The sequence below is a fragment of the Panthera uncia genome, unplaced genomic scaffold (genome assembly GCF_023721935.1).
Source record: "Panthera uncia isolate 11264 unplaced genomic scaffold, Puncia_PCG_1.0 HiC_scaffold_906, whole genome shotgun sequence".
Taxonomy (NCBI): domain Eukaryota; kingdom Metazoa; phylum Chordata; class Mammalia; order Carnivora; family Felidae; genus Panthera; species Panthera uncia.
Window position 1 is genome coordinate 1 of NW_026060096.1, and position 22,792 is coordinate 22,792.

The 22,792-nt window shown below is 58.7% G+C and overlaps 1 protein-coding gene across 1 annotated transcript; it reads right to left on the reverse strand.

Moving 5' to 3' along the window:
- Positions 1 to 39: 39 nt before the first annotated feature.
- Positions 40 to 10,581, reverse strand: LOC125918501 (arachidonate 12-lipoxygenase, 12R-type). The gene is made up of 15 exons (XM_049624488.1): positions 10,156 to 10,581; positions 8,887 to 9,091; positions 6,428 to 6,509; positions 6,202 to 6,288; positions 5,962 to 6,084; positions 5,598 to 5,701; positions 5,108 to 5,280; positions 4,753 to 4,896; positions 3,436 to 3,639; positions 3,135 to 3,221; positions 2,699 to 2,868; positions 2,340 to 2,461; positions 777 to 877; positions 434 to 604; positions 40 to 271 (listed from the first exon to the last, which is right to left on the reverse strand). The coding sequence occupies exons 1-15, from the start codon at positions 10,300 to 10,302 to the stop codon at positions 92 to 94; spliced, it is 2,100 nt and encodes a 699-aa protein (XP_049480445.1). The 5' UTR covers positions 10,303 to 10,581; the 3' UTR covers positions 40 to 91.
- Positions 10,582 to 22,792: the final 12,211 nt, after the last annotated feature.

Genomic DNA, 22,792 nt, shown 5'->3' on the forward strand with positions numbered 1-22,792 from the left:
CACTGGCTGACCACGGCCGTTTGAAGTGACAGGTTTTTTTTTTTTTTGGAAAACGGGTGCAGGCGAGGAGAGGCGAGCCGGGAGCGCGGCCCTAGATGGAAATGCTGTTCTCTATCAGCACCGGATCCAGGTAGTAGTAGGGGACCGGGAGGTCCTTGTTGCGCTGGCGGATGTCGTGCGAGATCTGGGCCAGGCGCTGGCGGAGGACCTCCATGCTCCTCCGCGGGGCCTCCTCCACGAAGTGGATGTCAGGGAAGTGGCCCAGGGGCCGCTGCGGACACGGAACGGGGCAGCTGCGACCGACCGGCCCCCAGCTCTCCGCCTTCCGCAGCCTGCCCCTCCCCTCCCCTCCCCCCCCTTGACACCCCTCCCCCAGCCCCCAGCCCTCCCTCCGTCTGCCCCCGGGGTAACCCCACCCCCGGCCCCAGGGCACCTTGTCGTCAGGTTCCCGGCTGAGGGTCCAGAGCACCAGCAGGGTGATGCACGTGGTTTTCACATCCGGCAACGTGTCCATGTAGCTGTCGCGAGTGGTCAGCCCCTTGGCCTGCATGGGTGGGTTCCTCATGGACGACGGGAAGTTGGGCATCCAGGCGGTGTACTCCAGCTGGAGGTGGGGCAGCGGCGGGGGGAGGCGGGGGTCAGAGAGCACCCCGGGACGCTGGGGGTTTCAACTGAGCTAGGGACGGAAGCCGGGACTTGGCGGGGAGGAGGCCGGAGCAGGGATGACGGCTGAGGTTGGGCCTGAGGTTGGGGCCGGGGCTGGGGGGCGTAGGTACCTGCCCGGTGTTGACGGCGGCGTGCTTGGCGGAGCAGGTGTAGATGACTATAGTGACATATCGGATCAGCTCAGGCACTGTTCGCAAGCACTGAGGGAAGCCTGGGGTGGGGGGTGGGGCGCGGGGACGCCCAGGCGGCGTCAGTCCCGCCTGGTCCCCGATGGCCGGCAGAGGGCGCCAACAGGCCCGGCTCCCGCGCGTCCGGCCCACACTCCAAGCTGCCACCTCCCTGGGGCGCTCATCCCGGCCGCTTGGCCCTCCTGTGACCATAACTCCAATCCCCCACCCACTCACCCGCCCCCATCCAGACCACCTTGGGAGGCGGCCCCAAGTGGCCTTGACCAGAGGTCCTCCGCAGCAGCTCCCGGCACCTGTCCGAGGTCCGGCCCTCCTGTCTTTCTTCCAGCTCCCTTAGGGGGGGCCTCTCTGGTCCCAGGACTCAGGAGGGGAAAGGCTTTGGAAGAATCCTGGCTTTCCTGCCCTGACTCAGCACAGACCCCTCCCGCCACACACACACACACACACACACACACACACACACACACACACACTCTTCTGAACCTTTGCACTCACGCCAGATGGATTTCTCAGTAGCCTGGCCCTTGGTCTCACACCCAATGTAGCTGCCAGCTTCTCTTACCTGTTACCCTCCCCCCCCTCCCCTGCTCATGCTCGCTCTCTCTCCCTCTCTCTCAAAATAAAAATAAACTTAAAAAACAAAACAAAACAAAGCTGATCTTGCAGACGCCTCTATGGCTCCCTCTAGTGTTCAGGGTAATTCCAACCTCCTGAACCAGGACCTGCGACTGTCCCCTGCTCACGGCTTCAGCCTTAGTTCAGCCCCACGGAGAGCCTGGCCGACCCCCACCCTCAGAGCAGTAGCTGGGGCCTCTGAGCTCTCGGTGCTCCCCCTGCCCACTCTGGCTTCCCACCCAGAGCTCTTCAACCCCCCTCCGGCCCCTCCCGGCTAACCTCCCCGTCCTGCAGGTCCCGGCCAGATGTTAGCCCAGATGTTGTACCTCAGCATGCTGCTCTCCCCCTGCTCTCCCTCCACCCCCCGCCCCTCCTCCACCCGGATTACTTGCCTCCCCTGGGCTCCCGCACACGGCCCCGCCTGCAGCAGTCCCGAGATAGTATAATTGCCCGTGTACTTGAGTGGGCGCCCCACCCTGGAGACCGTGAACTTGAGGGCAGGCACCTGTATCTCTCCTTCCTTTTGCCTCCTAGCAACCAGCACGGCGTCGTCGCATCACAGATGCTGACTGAATATTGGGTGAGTGGTACCCAAGTGATGACCTCAGGATGTTCCTTCCCGCCCTCCTGGGCCCTCCCAGCCTCCCCACCTCCAGCATGCTCCACCCTTTCCTGTTTGAGCTCATGCCCCCCGTATCTCAGTCCACAGAGATGACCCTGCCCCCCACCCCCAGCCCCTGAGTTCACACATGGACCCACGGGCAGCCACGTTTCCTTCCCCAGCCTCTCCGAGACTTGGCTCCCTCGGTCCCCAACAAGACCTGCTGTGGCCCAGCCGGGAGGGCCCATCCCACAGCCCCGGGCCCCTACCTGAGCTCTCACGCCCTAGCAGGCACTGCTTAAATATCTCCTGCACCCAGGACTGCAATTCTGGGTCACCCTCCACGGCTGCGTCACACGGGTAATAGTAGGTGATGATCTCGGTCACATACCTGATGGGGGGGGGGGGGGCAGGCCTCAGTTTGGATCGTCCTCCTGCCCTCCCCACCTTTCTTACCTCCCCCAGGATGCCCTGGCCTTGGCCGCCCCAGGCCTGGGGGCGGGCACGTGCTGTGGGGCAAACACAGCATCAGACCCAGGCTCGGGTCAAGTCCTTAAAAGCTCCCTGAGCCTGCTCCGGCATGCGAGGGCGTCCGCCCGAGTGCCACCCACTGCGGACCCGGCCTCACCTCTCTAGCGCGTCCCACACTGCCAAGGAGTCGTCTCGGTAATAATATCCCGGCAGGTCCTGGACCCCACGCTCCACAAAATCATTGGGGAGGTAGAGGCTCTCATAGGTGGTCTCTGACAGAGCCCGCACCATCACCTCCGCAAAGCCTTGCAGGCCTAGGGACATGCCCTGTCGGGGAGGAGGCAGACTCTGAGGCTGGCAGGGCCTCCCTGCTGAGGGTCACACCCGTCACACACACAGCCCAGTGACGCCCCTCCAGCCCCCGCCCCGTGCATGCCCACACTCCGGGCCAGCGCCCCCCTCTGCACCCCTGTAAACCGGTCCCCTCCGGCCGTGCCCCCTCCCAATCCCAAGTGGGAAATTTGGCTTTTCGCCTCCCTGCAAAGGCCGGCAGGGTAGCAGGTGCCTTGCTGGGCTCGGGGCACACGTCTTACCCTGGCAGACAGCCCCCCCTCGTTGAGGAGGAGGGCGCGCCCGATGCTGTTGATCTGGATGGTGTAGCGGGTGTGGGGGACGAGGAGCTACGGGAGACAGACCAGGAGAGAGGGCCACGGTTACCCCCCAGAGGACGGGGCACCCCCTTCCTTGTGCAGCGCTACGCCCTCTGACTTTAGGAAGTCCCCACCCCGAGCCCGCTCTTGGGGGTCCCTGGCTGCCTCCCCGAGTCTCAGTGGAGTCCCTCTACCTGCTGGCGAGCCAGGTGCCTTTCTGAGGCCCCCGGGGCCAAAGCCGTACCTTGTAGAGAGGGTGACACATGGGCAGCTGTCTCAGCATGGCCAGGCAGAAGGCCTCCGCGATGAGGTGCGTCTCCAGCAGGTGCGAGATGGCCTCGTGGCAGTAGAACTCGGCGTAGCGCACCCACGTCTTGGCCAGCAGCCAGTCCCACTCCGAGTCACTCGGCAGGAAGATGGGGCTCTCGGGCCCCGGGGTCTGGCTGAGCTGGGGACGGGGAAGGAGGGAGAGTTAAGTGAGGACACACACACACACACACACACACACACACACACGGGCCCCCCCTGCAGGAAGGAGGCAGAGAAGAGCCCGAGGAGGTAAAAATGCCACTCCATACACTCGAGGCCCTCTGGTCCCCTGAGCACACCAGGGCCCTTCCTCCTGCCTCACATTTGTTCTTGATGTCCCCTCTGCCTGCAATGCCTTCCACCCCCCTACCTGGAAGCTCCCACTCATTTCTTAAGAAGCAGCACCAGGGGCACCTGAGTGCCTCAGTGGGTTAGGCATCCGACTCTTGATTTCAGCTCCAGTCCTGATTTCTTGGTTCGGGAGTTCGAGCCCCGGGTCAGGCTCTGTGCTGGCTGTGCGGAGCCTGCTTGGGATTCTCTCCCCGCCCCCCGTTCCTCCCCTGCTTGTGCTCTTTCTCTCTCTCTCAAAATAAATAAACTTAAGGAAAGAAAAAGAAAAAGCAGCTCACAAGTTGCCTGAGAATCCTCCCTTATTTCAACCCCACAGTCGCCCCGTTCAGCTGCAGGAGTTGTGCACTGCGCAAGGGTACCCAGCCCCCTGGGGCAGAGGAAGTCCCTGGAATCTAGCCTACGCTGTTCGACTAATGAGCCAGGAACATCAGAGTTTGGCTGAACCCCCTCCCCAGAGGGATGCCTTTTTCTAATTTGGACATGATGCTGGTGGAGACCCCTGGAAACATAGTACCTCAGTTCCCTTTCCTGCCAGGCCACTCTCTCTCAAGGCAGCGGCCACATCTGATTAGCTCAGTGTTTCCAGCAGAGGGCTGGCCCACGGCAGGTGTTGGCTCATCGAGCAAATGGATGACTGGACCCAAAGAGACAAGCTTGAACAACCAAGCACATCCCCATCTGGGCACCTCTGTGCGTGCACACCCAGTGTGCACATTCTACGCACGGGGACTTGCACACAAGTGCACGCCCAGAGACCCGAGTTCGTGCACCGGCATACAAACACCCAGTGGTCTGTAGGGCCACCGGGGCCTCAGTCCAAGGCCCACACACAGGGCCACACACCAGGCTCTCACGTTGGCAACACGCTCACACAGCGGCCCCCCGCCTGCACCACAGGCACCTGGATGGCGATGGGCATCATGTTCCCTTCCCGGCCAAAGTGCAGCAGGCAGAGCGGGGCACAGTGATGCTGCTTCCTTCCGTTGAGCTCGATGCTGGGGATGCCTTCCAAGATGCGGTAGTCGGCCAGGTAAATGTTCCCCTTCTGGAAGGGGGCCGAAAGGGGAGGGCAGGTGAGCGCCAACGCGCTGGACCTGGGACTCACGCCTCGGGTGCGGAGTGCCCCGCGCCCCCAGGGGGCAGGGGTTGGCCAGAGACCCGAGCGGGGAATGGAGGAGCGGAGGGCACTCTGGGGGCAGCAAAGGTGGGTGGGGAGAGACGGGGAGGCCAGGGATCCCCTCCGGATGGGGCCTCACCTCCAGCTCCGCCTGCAGGCACGTTCCCTCGCCCAGGAACGGGGCCACCATGTCGTCCGTGACGGGGAACTTGTCTGGGATCTGCGTGCAGCGGCGGAGCAGGCCTGGGTTGATGCCGTTGAGGTACTGATACCCAAAGAAGCTGTCTTCTGTCCAGTGCTCGGCCACGTACTCTGGGGAGGGGGAGACGGTACCCGGTCATCCTCAGGGACAGAGAAGCGTGGGGCTGAGGCCCTGGACAGAGGAACTCTGATCGGGGACCCCAGAGAAGCCCCCAGCCTCCGCTTGAGCGGCTAGAGGCGCCCAGGGCGGCATTTTCCCTGAGGCCGCCAGGGGGCGCGCCCGCCCTTCCGGTCCCCTCCGCCTCGGATTCACCCCGCGCCCCGCCTCCCGCGGCCCCGACGGGGGTCCCGCCTCCAGCGCGCGCCCGCCGCTCCTCCGGCCCGAGGCCGCGGCGCTCCCCGGGTTCGGTGCGCGATGCCCCTCGTACCGGAGATGATGGACTTGTTGGCAGGGAAAATTTTCTTGATGTCCTTCAGCCTCTTCCAGGACTGCTTGCAGTCCACCAGGCCGCGGAGTTTGAAGCCCAGCGCCCTAGGGACGGGGTTCGAGGGGGAGACGCTCAGAGAGGCAGCCGCCAGCCCCGCCGAGGCCCCTGGCCGCCTGGCCTCCGGGCCCAGAGCACCAGGTCCTTCTGCGGCCGGGGGTCTGGCGCCACCTCCCGGGCTCCCCGGGCCTGGCTTCTCAGCTCTCTGCCCGCCCGGATGGCGATCTGTCGCGAGCTCCTGGGGTGGGGGCTGCGGTGGAGGCGGGCGCGGAGCCGGGACGGGGACCCCTCACTCGCGCACACTCACATGGGCCCCAGGCGGAAGAAGAACGAGGCCGTCTTGATGAAGGAGTAGCGGAGGTTTGAGTTCAGGAACTTGGTGGCCTTGATGTTGATGAGAATCGGGAAACCGGGGATATAACCATTCCACCTGTGGGAGAGAGTGCAGGGCTGGGGCCTGGCACCTGCGGAGCCCCGGGGAGGGTGGAGGGGGCAGAGCCCAGGGGTCAGCCACGGAAGGGGCCCCAGGGCAGCCTCGGGTCCTCACTCAGGCCGGTTGGGGTTTCTCCGCGCAGGCGGGCGGTAACTGGGGATGTGCACGTAGTTGGGTAGGCCGGGAACGAAGACCCTCCAGCTGCGGTGCGGAGAGAAGCCGAGACTGTGGGCCCTGATGCGCATGCGCCAAGACGGGCCGAAGGCCAAGCCATCGCCCCGCGCCCCCCTCACCACCACCACCCCCTGACCTCCCGCAGCCCCGGTCGCCCTCTCCTCACTGGTAGAAGTCCTGTTTGGCTCTGATCTCTTCCCGGCGGTGCTCCAGAAGGATCGGCAGCGTGTCGTCCGCTGTCGTCTTTCCTGCCGGGAGACCAAAGAGGAGGCTCAGGGTCTGACCCCCGCCCATTTCAAGGATCCGAATTCAGCTCCAGCCCTCTAGACTGGCCCTGGGGCCCCAGACCAGGAATGGGAAGGCTTACCCAGGAAGAGGGGGCGCGTGTCTCCTCCCAAAAACTCAGAGGAGAGGATCAAGGACCACCGTCCGCCCCCTCGCTCTAGGAAGCTGAGTGGTCCGTCTTCCGGACCGACTAAAACGCTATTGAAGAACAGTTATTTAGCGCTTACTACGTACCCCACACTTTGTAAACACTTTACTTCTGTTAATAATGTAATCCAGGGGCACCTGGGTGGCTCAGTCGCTTAAGCGACCGCTCCTAACCTGGGCTCAGGTCATGATCTCACGGTTCGTGAGTTCAAGACCCGCACCGGGCTCCGCACTGACAGCACAGGGCCTGCTTGAGATTCTGTCTCTCCCTGCTGTCTGCCCCTCCCCCACTTGCTCTCTATCACTCTCTCTCAAAGTAAATAAACTTAAAAAACAATCATAATTTAATCCACACAGGGACAACCTTGCAAGGCAGGTGACCCTTTGTATAGGCCGGAGAGCCAGTTTCCACAATCCCAAAGTCCAAAAGACTATAGAAATCAACTTTGTCTTTTCCACAAGTTAGGCACAAATACCTTGATGGGCAGAACCCGAGGCTCTACACAGTCTTTATTGAACTCACTTGGTGTAACTATCCATAGTTTTGGAGGCAGAAATATTCATATGTTTGACTAGGGGACGCGCCTGTGGACGTAAGGCGTAACGTATGGAGCGTGTGAATGGTATATATCGATATAGATGGATATGTGCGCACATGCTCTAAATGAAATCTGAATTTCAAAACACCCCTGGCCCCAAAAGTTTCAGCCAAGGGACCAGGTCAGCGTGCTCATTTTACAAGGAGAAAACGGTCAGCTGGGCTCCGAACTTTGTCGGACGTCCCGGCGGGTAGTCCCAGGCTGGCACGTTTCTACACAGCAGCCCCGTCATTTTCCCGTGAGGCCCTCCTCGCCACCCTCCCCTTCCTCCACGTCCCTCGGCTTATGCTGTGTTCCGGGTGGACAGTGTCCAACCCGGAGACCCAGCTCGGCTTCATCCCCCGGTGAGGGGCCCAGCCAGTGACTCAGGCCTCCCCGCCCTGCTCTCCCCGAGGCTGCCCCGCCCGGCCCCATTCCTGCCCTTCCCCTGCTTCCATGCACTCAGACCTATGGCCGCGGGAAGATGCTCCCGCCCCCCTGTGAGACTCTCCCCTTGGCCCTCCCCACCCTCCCCCAGGCCTGCCTTCCCCCCCCACCCCTGCCTCTTTCCCCAGCTCGCTCAGTGCCCCTGCTGCCGGGGACACGAGAAATGGAGGAAGGTGATCAGCTGCCTGGAGGGGGGGAGACCCAAGCCCCCGCCCGCCCCCCACGGCTGTGCCCTGCCCTCCTGTCCACTTTGAGGGAGGCTAGGCAGAAGCTGGGACGGTGGGGCCAAGATGACAGAAGAGGACAAGCCTGTAGTCCCCATGTAGCAACCGCGTATCAGGAAGCAGAGCCAAGGCCACCAGACAAGGGCGGTGGCAGGGGGTGGACGCAAGGAGCTTAGACACTCCCTGTCCCTCTTCCAGGGCAGTAACCGAGTGACTGGGAGAATAGCCCGGCGGCCTTGACCAGGCACCAGGGAAAACCCAGCCTCGTGCTGGGCCATGATGGAGCCTTGATGGAAGAAGGGGGGGGGGCCTTCTGGAGCAGCACTGAGCCCTGCTAGAGATATAAGGTGTCCTAACGGGGTGGTAGGGAGGCCTTTGGGGCCATAGGACATCCCCTCAAGTCCACAAAATGCGCAGTTAGGCGCCCAGGGCTCCTATGACAAGGTTCAGACCCTCGCGCTCTGTCCTGTGGAGACGTGTTGAGCGAACACGGCTTCCTGACAGAACGTGCAGCAGCTGGGGCGATGGGGCCTCCCCATCAGAGTGACGAGGCCTCCTGCTGCAGGGACGGGCCTCGCTGGAGTCACGGGGGGTCTTTCTGGAGCGGCAGACACGGCACATGGCACAGACAGGGCACCCGAGGCCTGTACTCAGCGCAGCCACGGGTCTCCGCAGTGGCAGGAGTCAGGGGTGGGACTGCGGGGGAGCCAACGGAGAGCACGCTTGTCTCAGCCCGGACCTGGGGTCCTGAGACCCTGAGGGTGGCCCCAACCTCCTTCCTGTCTGTCCCTGCAGGCCGCAGCCCTGCGCTGGGCCCCCGGCGGCAATGACCCAGGGTGACGCGCGAGAGCGTCAGGTGTTCCCGGGAGTCCCTGTGGGGGCCCGGCGGGTGACGGGTGGGAGCGAGGGGCCCGGCGGCACCGGGAGGGGTGCCGAGGGCTTGCCTGTGGCCTCCCTGAGCGCCAGGGTCTCGTAGCCATCCATCCACTGGTAGGCGGGGAAGTGGTACACACGGCCGCCGGGCGCACAGATCTGCACGTAGTTACAGTACCAGGAGTTTTTGGGTAAGAAGGAGTGACGCTCCTTGTGCAGGCGGATGATGATGAGCTCCCCCAGGTCCTGCTGGCACCGGACGGTGTATTCATCCACCTGGCCAGGGCACAGGGCCGGGTGAGCGGGCAGGACTGGCCCCCGGCCCCTCGGGCCTCCCGCCCACCGATCTGGGCCCTCACCCAGGCTCCGCTCTGCTGAGGGGGTGCCGCGCTCACCGCGCTGGGCTGGGACGACTCGATCTGGATCTGGTTTCTCCTCCCCCCACTCCTAGTCGGCGGGCACCTGCTGGGCCCTTCTACCCAGGGCTGAGCAGGAAGGATACCCCCCCTCCATTCACAGCCACCCTCCCCAGGCCCCACCCTCCCGCCCTCCTTAGCCACTTGAGGCTGCAGGAGGCCATGCGGCCCCCCCAGGGGGTGGACCCCAAAGGGGTCCAGATGGGGTCCAGGGCCCCCCAGACCTCCTACAGGCTTAGAGCGAGGCAGAGGTGGTCCCGCCAGCCCCCTGTGCTCCTACTTGTCAATGAAGATGTGGAGAGACAGAAGTGGCCACATAGACAGAGTGCCCAATTAAGAGGATGTAGAGGCAGGTGGCTGGACCTGACTCGGAATCAGGGCTGAGGGACCAGCAAAGGGTGTCTCCCATCATGGAGCAGGCGGGCCCCGCTGGACAGGCTGGTCTGATGCCATTTTAAGCCACAGAGAATCCAATGTGCATTTAAGCCAGTTATGATGGAACTTACCTTAGGAAGAGTAAGGGCGGGAGGGAGAGGGATGGGGGGGAGGCCGAGACGAGGGGTGTGGATGAGTGATAGAGAGGAAGCGAGAAGAGGTGAGAAAAGGCAGGGAGGGAGGAGAAATGGCCACACAGGGGCGGGAGGTGACAGACCGGGGATGAGGCAGGATGGCCCAGAGAGCAGAGAGCCCTGGGAGCCAGGTCTGGGGGGAGGGCGGAGGGGGGAGGGCATCTGGAGTTGCCCTTGGGAACTTTCAGAGCCCCCCCCCCCCCCACACCACACGTACACACACATTCACCCCCAAACACACTCCTATGCCACACACATACACACTCACACACATCACACACACTTACATACACACACCACACACAGACTCACAAATCACACCCATACACACACACACACACACGCCCATACTCACCGCCCCAGTTGCAAAGTCTCTCCCAAAATGGTTCAGCAGCTGCTTGTGGCTCTCTCCTTGGGTCCCCACAATGGTCAGCGAGATGGAATCCATCGTGCCCGACAAGAGGTCGGTACCCGTGGCCACCTTGACTTTGTAGGTGGCCATGGCTACTCCTCAGGAGGCAGGAGGGAGGGCTTGAGTCCAGACTCCTCGGGGGCCGCACGGGGGCCCAGACCAGGCAGGGGAAGCCAGACGGGGAGACGTGGACGGGGCCAGCCTCCCGAGAGGGAGAGGTGAGGCAAGGACGTCTGGCCCCCAGGGCAGCTCGGAGCCCAGATCTGCGCGCTGGGAGCCGGGCCGGCAGGGCGCTGGGCCTGCTTCTGAGAGGGCGGACCCAAGACGCCCTGGATGAAGGAGGCTTCGGGGCGGGGGAGCCAGTCCAGCCTGCGCCAGGGCCCCAGGGAAGTTAGGGGACAGGGCTGGGCGGGGCCCCCAGATCTGTATCAGCCTAATAAGCGCCTTCCTTCTGCCCGCCCCCATGGGCCACGGCACAAGACACCCCTGCCAAGCAGACCCATGGGCAACGGGGTTACCAGCCTTGGTTCCGGGGCCCCCAGCGGGTGGGAGCGAGGGGACGGGGCCCGACACAAACTCGCCGTCCAACTGGCCTGCTGCCTGGCCGTTCCCCTCCGGGCCACAGGGCAGGCTGTGGCCACAGAGGGGAAGGCTAACTGATCCTCCTGCCCCAGCGCCCTTGAAAGAAAGGGTGACAGGTGCTGAGCTTGACCTCGGGTCGCTAGGGCACAGAGAAGCTCCAGAGAGAGGTGATCAGGGAGGGAGAGAGGGTGTCTGTCACTTCCTGCAGGGCTAGGATCAGCTGGGGAGGAGGGGGGGAAATACAAAGATAGATGACAGAGCAAAACTGGGGGCACAAGAAATACACTAAGGGGTGGGCATGTAATCTGTAGTTTAATCATTACGGAATTCTACGCCGCAATTAAAAAAAAAAGAAGAAGAACAAACCACGATGATGAATCTCGCAAAGATTATATTGAGTGAAAGATGCCAGGCATAACATAAAAGGGTACATACACGCTGTATCATTCCATCGATGCCAAATTTGAGAACAGACGAAACTATGCAACTCTTTTTGTTTTTCAGTTTTGTTTATGTTTTATTTATTCTTGCGAGAGAGAGAGAGAGAGAGAGAGAGAGAGACAGAGCACGAGCAGGGGAGGGGCAGAGAGCGAGGGGGACACAGAATCGGAAGCAGGCTCCAGGCTCCGAGCTGTCAGCACAGAGCCCGACGCGGGGCTCGAACCCACGAATCGTGAGATCGTGACCTGAGCCAAGATCAAGATTGGACGCTTAACCAACTGAGCCCCCCAGATACTCCTCTTTCGTTTTATAAAGTACTCATCCTCACCTCCCCCCCCCCCCCCCCCCCCCCCCCCAAAAAAAAAAGCTGATGAAGTTAAACAGAGGATTGGAAGAAAGGTTGGGCTCCAAGAGACTTGGGCTTGTCTGGAACCAAATCATTCCTTCCTGCCTTCATGCATTCGGGAGATGTTTCTGGAGCACACAGGGTTCCAGGCACCCTTCTAGGCACTGCAGACGCACAGAACAAGTGAAATACTCACAGAGCTTCCTGAAGCCGGAAGAGAAGGAAACAATCGTTCGTCTGTTTGGGGAAAATCTGGGGCGGGAAGAGAGGTGGGATTGGGGGCTAGTGTCCCATAGAATCGCAGACGCAGGAGGCATGAGGACTGGGTGGGCCGGGGCCCCAGGACAGAGCTGAGTGTAGGGAGGTGCGGGGACCGCAGTTAGATGATGGGAGAGAGTGGGAGAGTGAGGGGAGGGTCACACTCCCATCCACCCTGCCTGGACCTGCCTTCTAGCCTTCCGCCCTTAGAGACAGCTGGGGCCAACCAGGAAGCACCATCTCAGATGCCCTCTGGGGAGTCACCCTTCCTCACTGTTGAGGGAAGTTCCCACAGCGCCCCGGGGCCAAGTTAGGGCCACAGCGGGCTGGGATTCTGAGATGGAGAGAAGATTCCAGTAGGTTCTGGATTGGGTGAGGGTGCGATTCAGGCTGAGCTTAGAGACAGGGATGTGGTTGGGGTTAGGGAGTGAAATGACCTTCTTAAGACCCAAATGCTCTCAAGTCACCCGCACCCCGTCCCACCCCAGCTCAAGCCTGGCAGTGGCTCCCTCTGACCTTCCGGGTAATGACAGGTAATGACGTAGCTCCCACGGCCTGTCTTATAGACTTCATTCCCCCAAGTTCCCCTGTGCTCTCTTCTGCCTGGACAACGTGCCTCCGGGCGCCACCAACAGATGCTAACGGAGCCCCTACTGTGTGCCCAGAGGCACTACGTCAGGCCCTAGGCGCGTTCTGTAAACAAAGCAAATTGCTGCCCTTCCCCCTGGAGCTTGCGGAGGAAACAGATAATACTGTGTACAGATGAAGCAAATGCAATATTATGTTCAATGGTGATAAGCGTTGAAGAGAAAAAACAAAGCAGGGAAGGAAATTGTAAAGTATGAGGGAGCAAGGGCGCCTGGGTGGCTCAGTTGGTCAAGCGACCGACTTTGGCTCAGGTCACGATCTCACGGTTTGTGGGTTCAGGCCCCGCGTCGGGCTCTGTGCTGACAGCTCAGAGCCTGGAGCCTGCTTCGGATTCTGTGTCTCCCTCTTGCTCTCTGCCTCTCCCCTGCTCGCCCGCTCTCTCTCTCAAAAATAATAAAATAAACATTTAAAAAATTAAAAAATATATATATTTTAAAAAACGGATAAGAAGCAAACTTTAGATACAGAGGGGCCAGGGAGGCACTCTTTGACAAGGGGACTTTTGAGTAAAGACATGAAGGGAGTGAGGCCAATCCCCCCTTCCAACCACAGGGCCTTTGCACATGCCGTCCCACTCTACATCTTGGAGCTGATTAAGTTTCCTCTCCCTTCTGATCTTAACTTGGTAATTGCTTCATCGGGGAAGGCTAAAGTGAACTATTTATGGCTCTCACCACACTGCAGCTAACATCTTTGACTAGGCTGTTGTGTGGATGAGCTTTCTCCCCGTCTCCTGGCACCTGGGAGACTCTTGAAACATGATTCTTTTTTTTTTTCTAATTTTTTAATGTTTATTTATTTTTGAGAGAGACAGAGAGAGGGAGAGAGCAGGGGAGGGGCAGAGAGAGGAGGAGAATCCCAAGCAGGCTCCATGCTGTCAACACAGAGCCTGCTGTGGGGCTCAAACTCAACAAACCATGAGATCATGACCTGAGCTGAAACCAGGAGTCGGATGCTTAACCCGCGGAGCCACCCAGGTGCCCCGAAACATGATTCTTAATGGTTGGATGGGCTGGTGATGAGGACAAGGTCAGGGCTGGGAAGTGCATCCAGTGCTTCCAGTGGTGGGACTGGAATCAGGGGTAGGACTCAGAGAGGAAAGCTGGACTGGGTTTAGCGTGAGGCCTGAGGCGGGGTGGGGGGGGGGGTTGGCGTGGTGATGGCGGGGACAGGAATGGGGTACGGGGATGGGGGCAGGACTGGGAGAAGGCTGAGGGTAGTCATGCCTGTGCTGGGTGACTGGCAGGGCTGTCTCATCCGCCTGGGCACAGTGCTGTCCTCGGGCCAAGGACAGGAGCTGTCAGGCAGGTCAGGCCTGCCCTCCTGGGCTCTGCTCAGCCACCCAGATGACTCTCGGGGGATGCTAGGAGACTGATGGTGCAAATTTGCATCTCCAGATGCAGATTCCACGCGAGCTCTCCCAGCCCCCTACTTTGAAGCCACGCCCCTTTCCTCGAGACTGTGCCCCAGGGGGCTGCTTATCTGGGTGAGGAGCAGGGCAGGGGCGGCATGGGAATCGAGACTCAGGGGTTTCCGGAGCGGCCCTTCCAGGCCCCTCTGGGACAGAGTCCAGGGCAGTAGGGGTGAGAGGCCCCGCCTGGACCTTCTATTCCAGTGGTAAAGACAGAGGAGGGGCGGGGCCGGGAGCTGACCCTGGGTGTCACCACAAACGGTGGGGATCTGCCTCCATCCGCGAAAGCTGCCTCCTCAAATCGGAACTCATCCTCCACAGATCTCCTCCCCCCCGGCCGATCCCTTCCCCCCCCCCCCAAAACGCTGGAGCAGGGGCTCTGGGTTTGATCAGGGCAAGAGTCTCGAGTGGAAATTAGATCCCCGGGGGAAAACAGACGGAGATGAGGGTGGTGGGGACGGGAGCGTGGCCGCGGACACGGATGGGACAGGCACGAGAATGTGGCTGGGCCAAAACGTGGCACCGAGTAGATGCTCACAGGGCTGAAGAACTGGTTCTCCTGGGCCAGGGGTGGACCAGAGAGCAGGGGAGGCACCTGGGAAGGATGCGAGCTCGCTGGCTTGGCTCACTCACAATGGCCACCCACACAGGAAGCTGAGTCCCTTGCTGCTGGGGGGCCCTCCACTGCTTGCCCCACCCCAGCCCTGCAAGGCAGGGAGCAAACCCTGGGGCCCCACCCCTCCCAGGACACAGAAGAAAAAAAAGGCAAATGGGGCCACTCTCATGCTTAAAACTCACCAGAGCATAAAACGGTATTGCTCTTAGGTCAAATCCAAGAGTTTACTATGGACTTGGGGACGGGGCGTGACCATCTGGTGCCCACCCCCGGGTCACCTTATCGCAGCCACTTTGACTTTCTCTCCGGTCCTCAAACACATGCCCCGAAGGGGTCTGGCGCCTGCCCATCCTGGTCTGTAACACCTTCTCCCCCAGACCCATCCTCCCCCACCATGTCGCCCCCCCAAGGTTGGGCTAACACACCACAGCGGGCCGGGGCGGGGCGGGGCGGGGAGTCATCTCCATCTCCGCCCCGCCCCCTGAAACCCTCTGGAAGGATTGTATGCTGCTTTCTGGAGATCCCGAACAGTGTCTAGGGACACAGGAGCCGTGAGGCAAGCAGATCCTGGAATGTCAACCCTGGAAGGGACTTTCCAGGTCTTCTTGTCCCTCCCATTTATCTGAGACATTTGGGCCACTGAGGTTGAGGCACTGGCTCAAGGCCAACTGGGAAGAGAGGCTGGTGTGCGTCCCACAACACCAGTCTCCTTCCAGACCAAAATAGGGGTTCAGCATGCAGGCTGGAGAAGCCCCCTATCTGATAGGCTCCAGCCTCTCTCCCGCAGCCTGTCCCCCAAGGTTCCCAGAGCCTGAGCAGAATCCTATGTGCCGCCGGGTTTGTCTCCCCAATAAATTTTCCTCCAAGCTGGCTTTCTGGGAAACCAGATTCCAGTGATCCGCCTCTGTCCCTCCCTCTCCGGCTTGGGGGCATTTTTAGCACGGCATGCCTTCCAATGCTAACTCGGTGCCCGCCAAGGATTGTCTGGCTTTCTGGAGGGACAGGCTGCCTGAGTGTTTTTTTTTTTTAAGTTTATTTATTTATTTTAAGAGAAACAGAGGCAGCGTGAGCAGGGGAGGGGCAGAGAGAGAGAGGTGGGGGGGGGGGGTGGAGAGAGAGCCCCACCGCTCTGTCAGCGCACAGCCCGCTGTGGGGCTCGAACTCACAAACCGTGAGATCGTGACCTGAGCCGAAAGCAAGAGCCTGCGTGTGTTCTCACACCATGGCAGGCTTCCTGTGGTCCGAAGTCAAAGCCCAGGTTTAAGGGGCCTGACTGTCCAGCCTCTGCCACAGTCCCGGCCACAGAGGGCTGCCTCGGGGTAGTTCTTAGTCCTCTGACCTCGTTCGAAGGTGAACAAAGTCTGGGGATTTGGGCTAAATTCTTCGGTTGGAACCCGCCAGCGAGATATCCGCGAACACACCTCCTCATGCACGATGGCACACGGGGACCCTCTTCTCTGAGGATCTCGGGCACAGGAAGGGAAAACCCGACCCCCTTCCTGCCCCCAACCCTCGTCCCCTCTCACCCGCCCCATTCACGAAGGGAGAAGGAGTTTGGTTGAACAGGGAGAAGATTCCTCGGGCCTGACAAGGAAAAGGACGGGCAGTGTTTTTCTCTGGGTCTGTGGGACAGCGGCTGCTCTAGAATTTCCACGCAGCGGAGGAATGAGGCTGGGAGAAGAGGCTGGCGTGCTTTCCTCCCCCGGGGGCCCCGGGATGGCAGTTCAGGAGACGCATTCGGTCCTGAGCTTCTCATGGAGCTGCGTCTGTACAGCAAGCTCTTTCTGGCGGCCAAGGCCAAGGCGGCAAGAGGATCCCCACTCGGCGGGGGAACGAACACGGGCGTTGGTCTGCAGTGGGGCCTGGGAGACTCAGCGGCCTAGCAAAGCCCTCGCCCAGGCGACTCTCCCGATGGGTCCCCAGTTACAGTGACAGTAAAGCCGTGGGATTGATTCCCCTACCACCGGCACTATAGGGTTGGAGGAACAGTTACCCTGTCCGAAGGCACTGGGACTCTGGCCACAGAGAGGCTGTGACCAGGGTTTGGTCAGACACAGAATTTGCCTCTAGAGGCAGAGGGGGTAAGGGGGCTGGATCTGAAGTCAAGGGACACGGGATACAGGGAAGGCGTCGGGGGCCGTGGAGAGAGAAGATATGGATGACTGACCTGAGGGAGATCCCTAAGTTTTTTAAGTTTATTTATTTACTTAGAGAGAGAGAGAGAGAGCAGGGGAGGGACAGAGAGACAGGGAGAGACAGAATCCCAAGCAGGCTCCAGGCTCTGAGCTGTCAGCACAGAGCCCGATGCGGGGCTCGAACCCACGAACGGGGAGATCATGCCCTGAACCGAAACCAAGAGTCGGACGCTTAACCGCGCCCCAACACAGATCTAATTTTAGGAGCTTCAGGGCTGGACGGGAGAACATCAGCCTTCCCAGATGACCACCTATGTCGGGATGGGTTTGATTATGCTTCAGTGACAGCCAATCCCAAAATCTCCGCGGCGGGACCCAGTGCAAAGTTCTCTCTTGCTCTGCTCGGCGTCCAGCCCTGGCCCGAGGGAGGCTCCGTCCTGCTCCCGCAGAGACCGGAGCTGGTGGGATCGGCTCTAGAACAGCAGAGGCAGAGAGGCGCCAGCCTTGGAGGGGCAGGGCAAGGACTAAATGCTCCGGGCCAGAGGTGAGCCGCCTCCCTGCGGAGCTCATCGTGACCCCACCCACCTGCAGAGGGCTGGAGACCCAGTCTTCCCTGTGTCCAGACGGGTGACCGCTCCCAGGGGCACACCCAGCAGCTGGCTTCCTAGGCTTTGCAAAATACCGACTTTTTTCCTATCAGCCCTTTGAATGGAAATTCCTTCACCTCCGGATGGGTGACACTCTCTGGGAGGTGACAGCAGGAACGTGGGGCCTGGCTAGGGGCTGACTTGAGCCGGGAGGCTCCCTGTCTCCAGAACAGATGACCCAGGGACTCACCGCAGCCCCTTCCTCCTCCAATCCCCTGCTACCCCAGCCGCACGCCCGCACGCACGCACATGCATGTGCCAAAAACAACAATGAAATGGGAACCAAATCTGTTGGGTTTTATTGAATTCACTGGGCTCAAGGACAGAAAAAAAAGGAAGGAGGGTAGAATAGGATTGTGGGGTGAGGACAAGAGCTGGGGAGGGACCCCCCCCACACACACACACACACATATCCAGGCCAGGGAGCTAGCCCGGAGAAGAGCTAGAGGTTAGGTCTAATTCTGTTTTGTTTTGTTTTGTTTTTTTAATGTTTATTTATTTTGAGAAGGAGAGAGAGAGGGAGGGAGAGAGAGAATCCCAAGCAGGCTCCGTGCTGTCAGCACAGAGCCCAATGCGGGGCTTGAACTCACGAACCATATCATGACTGGAGCCAAAATCAAGAGTCTGAAGCTTAACTGATTGAACCACCCAGGCGCCCCAAGTTGGGTCTAATTCTAACCCTCCCCTTAAAGATGCTCATCAAAGGGGACCACACAGCAGACCCAGGACACGTATCCTTTCTTGCCCAGTTTCCAGGCTTTTCCAGAGAGGGAAGTTAGATTGGTGGGCCCGAGGTCCGGAGGAGAGTGGAAACAAAGAGCTAAGGTAAGAGGGGGAGTTTGGGGAGGGGGCAGGACTGGAAAGAGAGCTCGGTGTCCCTGTGGGGTTCCTGGTGGGAGGAGGTAAGTTTTCACAGGAGAGGGAAGTAAGAGGCTGTCCCAAGTAGAGCAAAGGGTGACGGGGCTCCCCCTCGTGAAGGGCCTATTGTGCGTTTGACGTTAGCCAGCGGCTTCTGGCCCTGGACGCCCTCCTCACGTCCTCATGCTTGAGCCTTTCTTGTAGGGAGGAAAGGAGGACGGGTTAAATGGAGACGCTGTTCTCGATGACAGGAGGGTCCAGGTAGGCATAGGGCAGCACCAGGCCTTGGTTCCGCTCCCGGATCTCCTGCGAAATCTGGGCCAGGCGGTTCTGGAAGGCCGTGATGCTCCGCCGAGGGGCCTCCTCGGTGAAGTGCTGATCCGGATAGGTGCCCAGGGGCCTCTGGGAGAAAATCGGGTGGCGGTCAGGATGATGTTCAGGATGGGACGAAGAATGGACGATTTGCCAATATATACTTAAGGTGGCTTCTAAGGGCATGACCCAGCCCTGGCTACTGCGAAGCAAACCCGCAGACCACCCCTCCAGACAACCTGCTTGGAGCAGCCTCCCCCACCCCCACCACCCCCACAACCCCTGCAACACCCAGGGAGTGTGGGACCTGGGAGTGCTGGGAGCCTAAGGTTAGCGCTCCCTCTGCTGGTAACCCTCTGCCTGTCACTCGGAGACTGTTTCTGCACCTGCAAGGGGGGGATGGATTGTTCTAGAATGTCTTTTTAAAGGTCCCTTCCAGGGGCGCCTGGGTGGCTCAGTCGGTTACGCGTCCGACTTCGGCTCAGGTCATGATCTCACAGTCCGTGGATTTGAGCCCTGCGTCGGGCTCAGTGCTGGCAGCTCAGAGTGGGGAACCTGCTTCGGATTCTGCGTCTCCCTCTCTGTCTGCCCTTCCCCCACTCGCACTCTGTCTCTGTCTCTCTCAAAAATAAATACACATTAAAAATTTTTAAAAATAACAAAATAATAAAGGCTCCTTCCAACGCCTGGTCCACTGTTCTGTGAACTAAAAGAGCACAACCACATCCTTAACACAAATCAACATAACGTGTTAACATGTCATGAAATCCACATAAGCACGCTCCGGCATCCATGGCCAAGAATACACCTGTCGCCTCCCCGATTCAATTCAAAATGCAGCTCCTGAAGACATCCCCGTTCTGAGGCACCTTGCCAGTCATTCCCACGCCATTGCCACACGCCGTCACGCTTTACAGGGTGGCCAACCACAATCGGGAAATATCGCGGTGAACTACAGTGAGCGCTAGAACTGTGGCAGCAGGGGATGGCCCCTGTCTCTGTGACCAGACCACACGGCCGGCTCACCTCCACAGTTCCCGGAGGGGGCCCGGCCGTCTAACCAGCGTGCGCCTCCCGTCCAATAGAACCTTCATACAATACAACTATTGCCAATAATCCTGATGTTTACAAATCCTCGGTCTGGTTTGACTGCCCTGACGGGGACCTCCAACCGGGCCTCCCAGGACAGCGGTCACGGCGCATTTAACTTTGTCGTGCCTGACTTTCTAAGGAGATCTCTGCTGCCTCACCATAAATGCAGTGTTTTCTGAAATATACTTTTTTTTTATATTTATTTTGAGAGAGAGAGAGAGAGATCGAGTGCAAGCAGAGGGGTGGGGCAGAGAGACAGGGAGAGAGAGAGGATCCCAAGCAGGCTCCGAGCCATCAGCGCAGAGCCTGATGCGGGGCTCAGACTCACGAACCGTGAGATCATGACCTGAGCTGACACCAAGAGTCGGACGCTTCACCGACTGAGCCACCCAGGCGCCCCTCCGAAAGACACTTTTTCTCAAAACTCAGCTTGGGAGTTTCACCTTACACTGAGTTCTTATCAGCAATGACTATTCACGCTTGTCAAAGGCTTCTTTCATATATCCAGATGATTATACGGTGTGTTTCTTTACCGATGTAATAAATCACACCGTCAGATTGCATAAGGTTGAATCGGCCTTTCATTTCTAGAATGAACTAGACTTCCTCATGGTGTATGATTTGTTTTACTATTTAGTAGTGGCCTTCACCGGCTAATGATATATTTTCAAGATGGTTGCAGCTGAGTAGAGCAAGTTTATCATTTTATTTTCTTAATTACGGTTAACGTGTTCCAAGCACTTGACATGGAGTATCGGGACGGCACAACAATCCTGTAAGACAGGTGCTCTTATCATTCCCACCTTACAGATGAAGAAATTGAGGCTTAGAGAGGCCCAATTACATACCCAGGGTCACATAGGTGGGAAGCGAGGATCTGAGGCTGGAACTTTCCCCTTGAGACCCACTTCCCTTCTTCTTTTTTTTAATTTTTTTTAACATTTATTTATTTTTGAGACAGAGAGAGACAGACCATGAACGGGGGAGGGTCAGAGAGAGGGAGATACAGAATCTGAAACAGGCTCCGGGCTCTGAGCTGTCAGCACAGAGCCCGACGCGGGGCTCGAACTCACGGACCGCGAGATCATGACCTGAGGTGAAGTCGGCTGAGCCACCCAGGAGCCCCCCACTTCCCTTCTTAAAGTCACCACCTCTGCCGGGTGCCGGCATCCAGCTTCCTAGCAAAAAGATTTGGGAAGCTTCCGCTTTCTTTTCTGTACCTTCAAGCAGCTTGACCGATTTAGGAATTACTTGCTCCTTGAAAGTTTACCAGAATTTCAAAGAGTCCGTTTTATGTCTTATCTATCAGATTGACATCTAAGTTCTGAAACTATAGTGGAGCCGTCCAAAAAAGCAGAACACAGAGGGGCGCTTGGGTGGCCCGGTCAGTTGAGCGTCAGACTTCGGTTCAGGTCATGATCTCACGGTTCATGGGTTCGAACCCTGCAGTGGGCTCTGTGCCGACAGCTCGGAGCCTGGAGCCTGTTTCAGATTCTGTGTCTCCCTTTCTCTCTGCCCCTCCCCCACCTCTCTCTCTCTCTCAAAAATAAATAAAATAAACGTTTAAATTACCTGACACCCGGCTGGTGTCGGAGGATCATGTGATGTGGGAACACCCCCCCACACACACACATTTCGTGGCCAGAAGTACTGAGTGAGAGTACTGAGAACGGTAACAGAGTATTGTGTGAGCAGAACAAAAACCCCAGAGTTTTTCCTTTCTAACAACAAAAACGAATGTCTCCGAGTCCTTGGGAAATGGAACCAGGAAGGAGCAGGACCCAGGTACTCGTCCCTGGTGTCCTCAAGCTCTGATAGCACATCTGCACCAAATGGAACCAAGCACGAGAAATAAGGATATTCCCCAGAGTCAGAGGGCTTGTGAACAAGACCAGGGGGGCAGAGGCAGGGCCAGTGCCCCAATATGTGAACGAAAATGATGGTAACTGATGATCAAAGGGCTGTTCCCCCGGCCAAGCCAGGTTCCTGCCTCCAAAGCTGCCCCTCCCAGCCATCCACACTGCCAGGAAGGTGCTCTTGTTGAAACACAAATTTAGCCATGTCACCCCTGGCTTAATGTTCTTCAGTGGCTTCCCCATCCTGCTCTGAATGAACGCTGTGCCCGCACCGAACCGTTTGCAATCGCACCAACACCCCAACGGACTGACCTTCACTTCTTTTCACTTGGTTGTGCCTTTCCTCCTGCCTGCCAGCTAACCCTACCCTTCCTTTGCCTGTCAAGCTCCTACTTGTCCTGCAGGTTTTAACTTAGATGTCACTTCCTCCAAGAAGCCTTCTGGGGTTCGGCCACACTCGGTCAGGTTCCACAAGTCCCCATTCTCACCTCTATCACGAGACTAAGCTCATGAGGATAGGGTTTGTATCTGCCCACCAACATCTGACACATAACAAATACTCAAGAAGTACATGTTCGTGCATAAATGATTCTGACGACACTGTTGTGCCCTTGTCCGCTTCCCTGTGTGTCTCCTCAACTAGGCCATAGGATTCTTGAAGGCAGGGAAGTCTCACTCAGCTTCCTATGCCTGGTCCCCAGTGTCATGTTGACATGTGGGAGGTATCCAAAATAATGTGTGTTCAATGTTTGGATGAATGGATGAGAGGTTAATGGATGAATGGTTGATGAATGGATGGATGGATGGATGGATGGATGGATGGATGGTTGGCTGAGTGGATGGATGGATGGATGGATGGATGGATGGATATCTGAGTGAGTGGGTAGGTGGATGGATGGATGGATGGATGGATGGATGGATGGATGAGTGAGTGGGTGGATGGATGGATGGATGGATGGATGAGTGAGTGGGTAGATGGATGGATGGATGGATGGATGAACAGATGGGTAGATGGATTGGTAAACTGGTGAATTCAATGGACGTTATGCCCTAGCCACTAAACTGGTATTTGCTTCAATGTATGTCTTTGGGGATCAACTATCACTTCCTAAAGAAACTGAGGAACCCAAGACAGCTCAGCAGTGGATATAAATAGCAGCACTCAGTCCCCAATCCCCCCTGGAAACCATTGCCACTGCCCAGGCCCTGTAAGCCCCCCACTTCTACCCCACCACCACTCCACCCCATCCTCCATACACACCTGGTCCTTGGGCTCCTGGCTGACCAACCAGAAGAGGAGAAGGTTGTTACAGGTGACGTTCACTTCTGGGAGGGTGTCTAGATAACTCTCCAGGGTGGCGGTCCCCTTGGTCTGGGG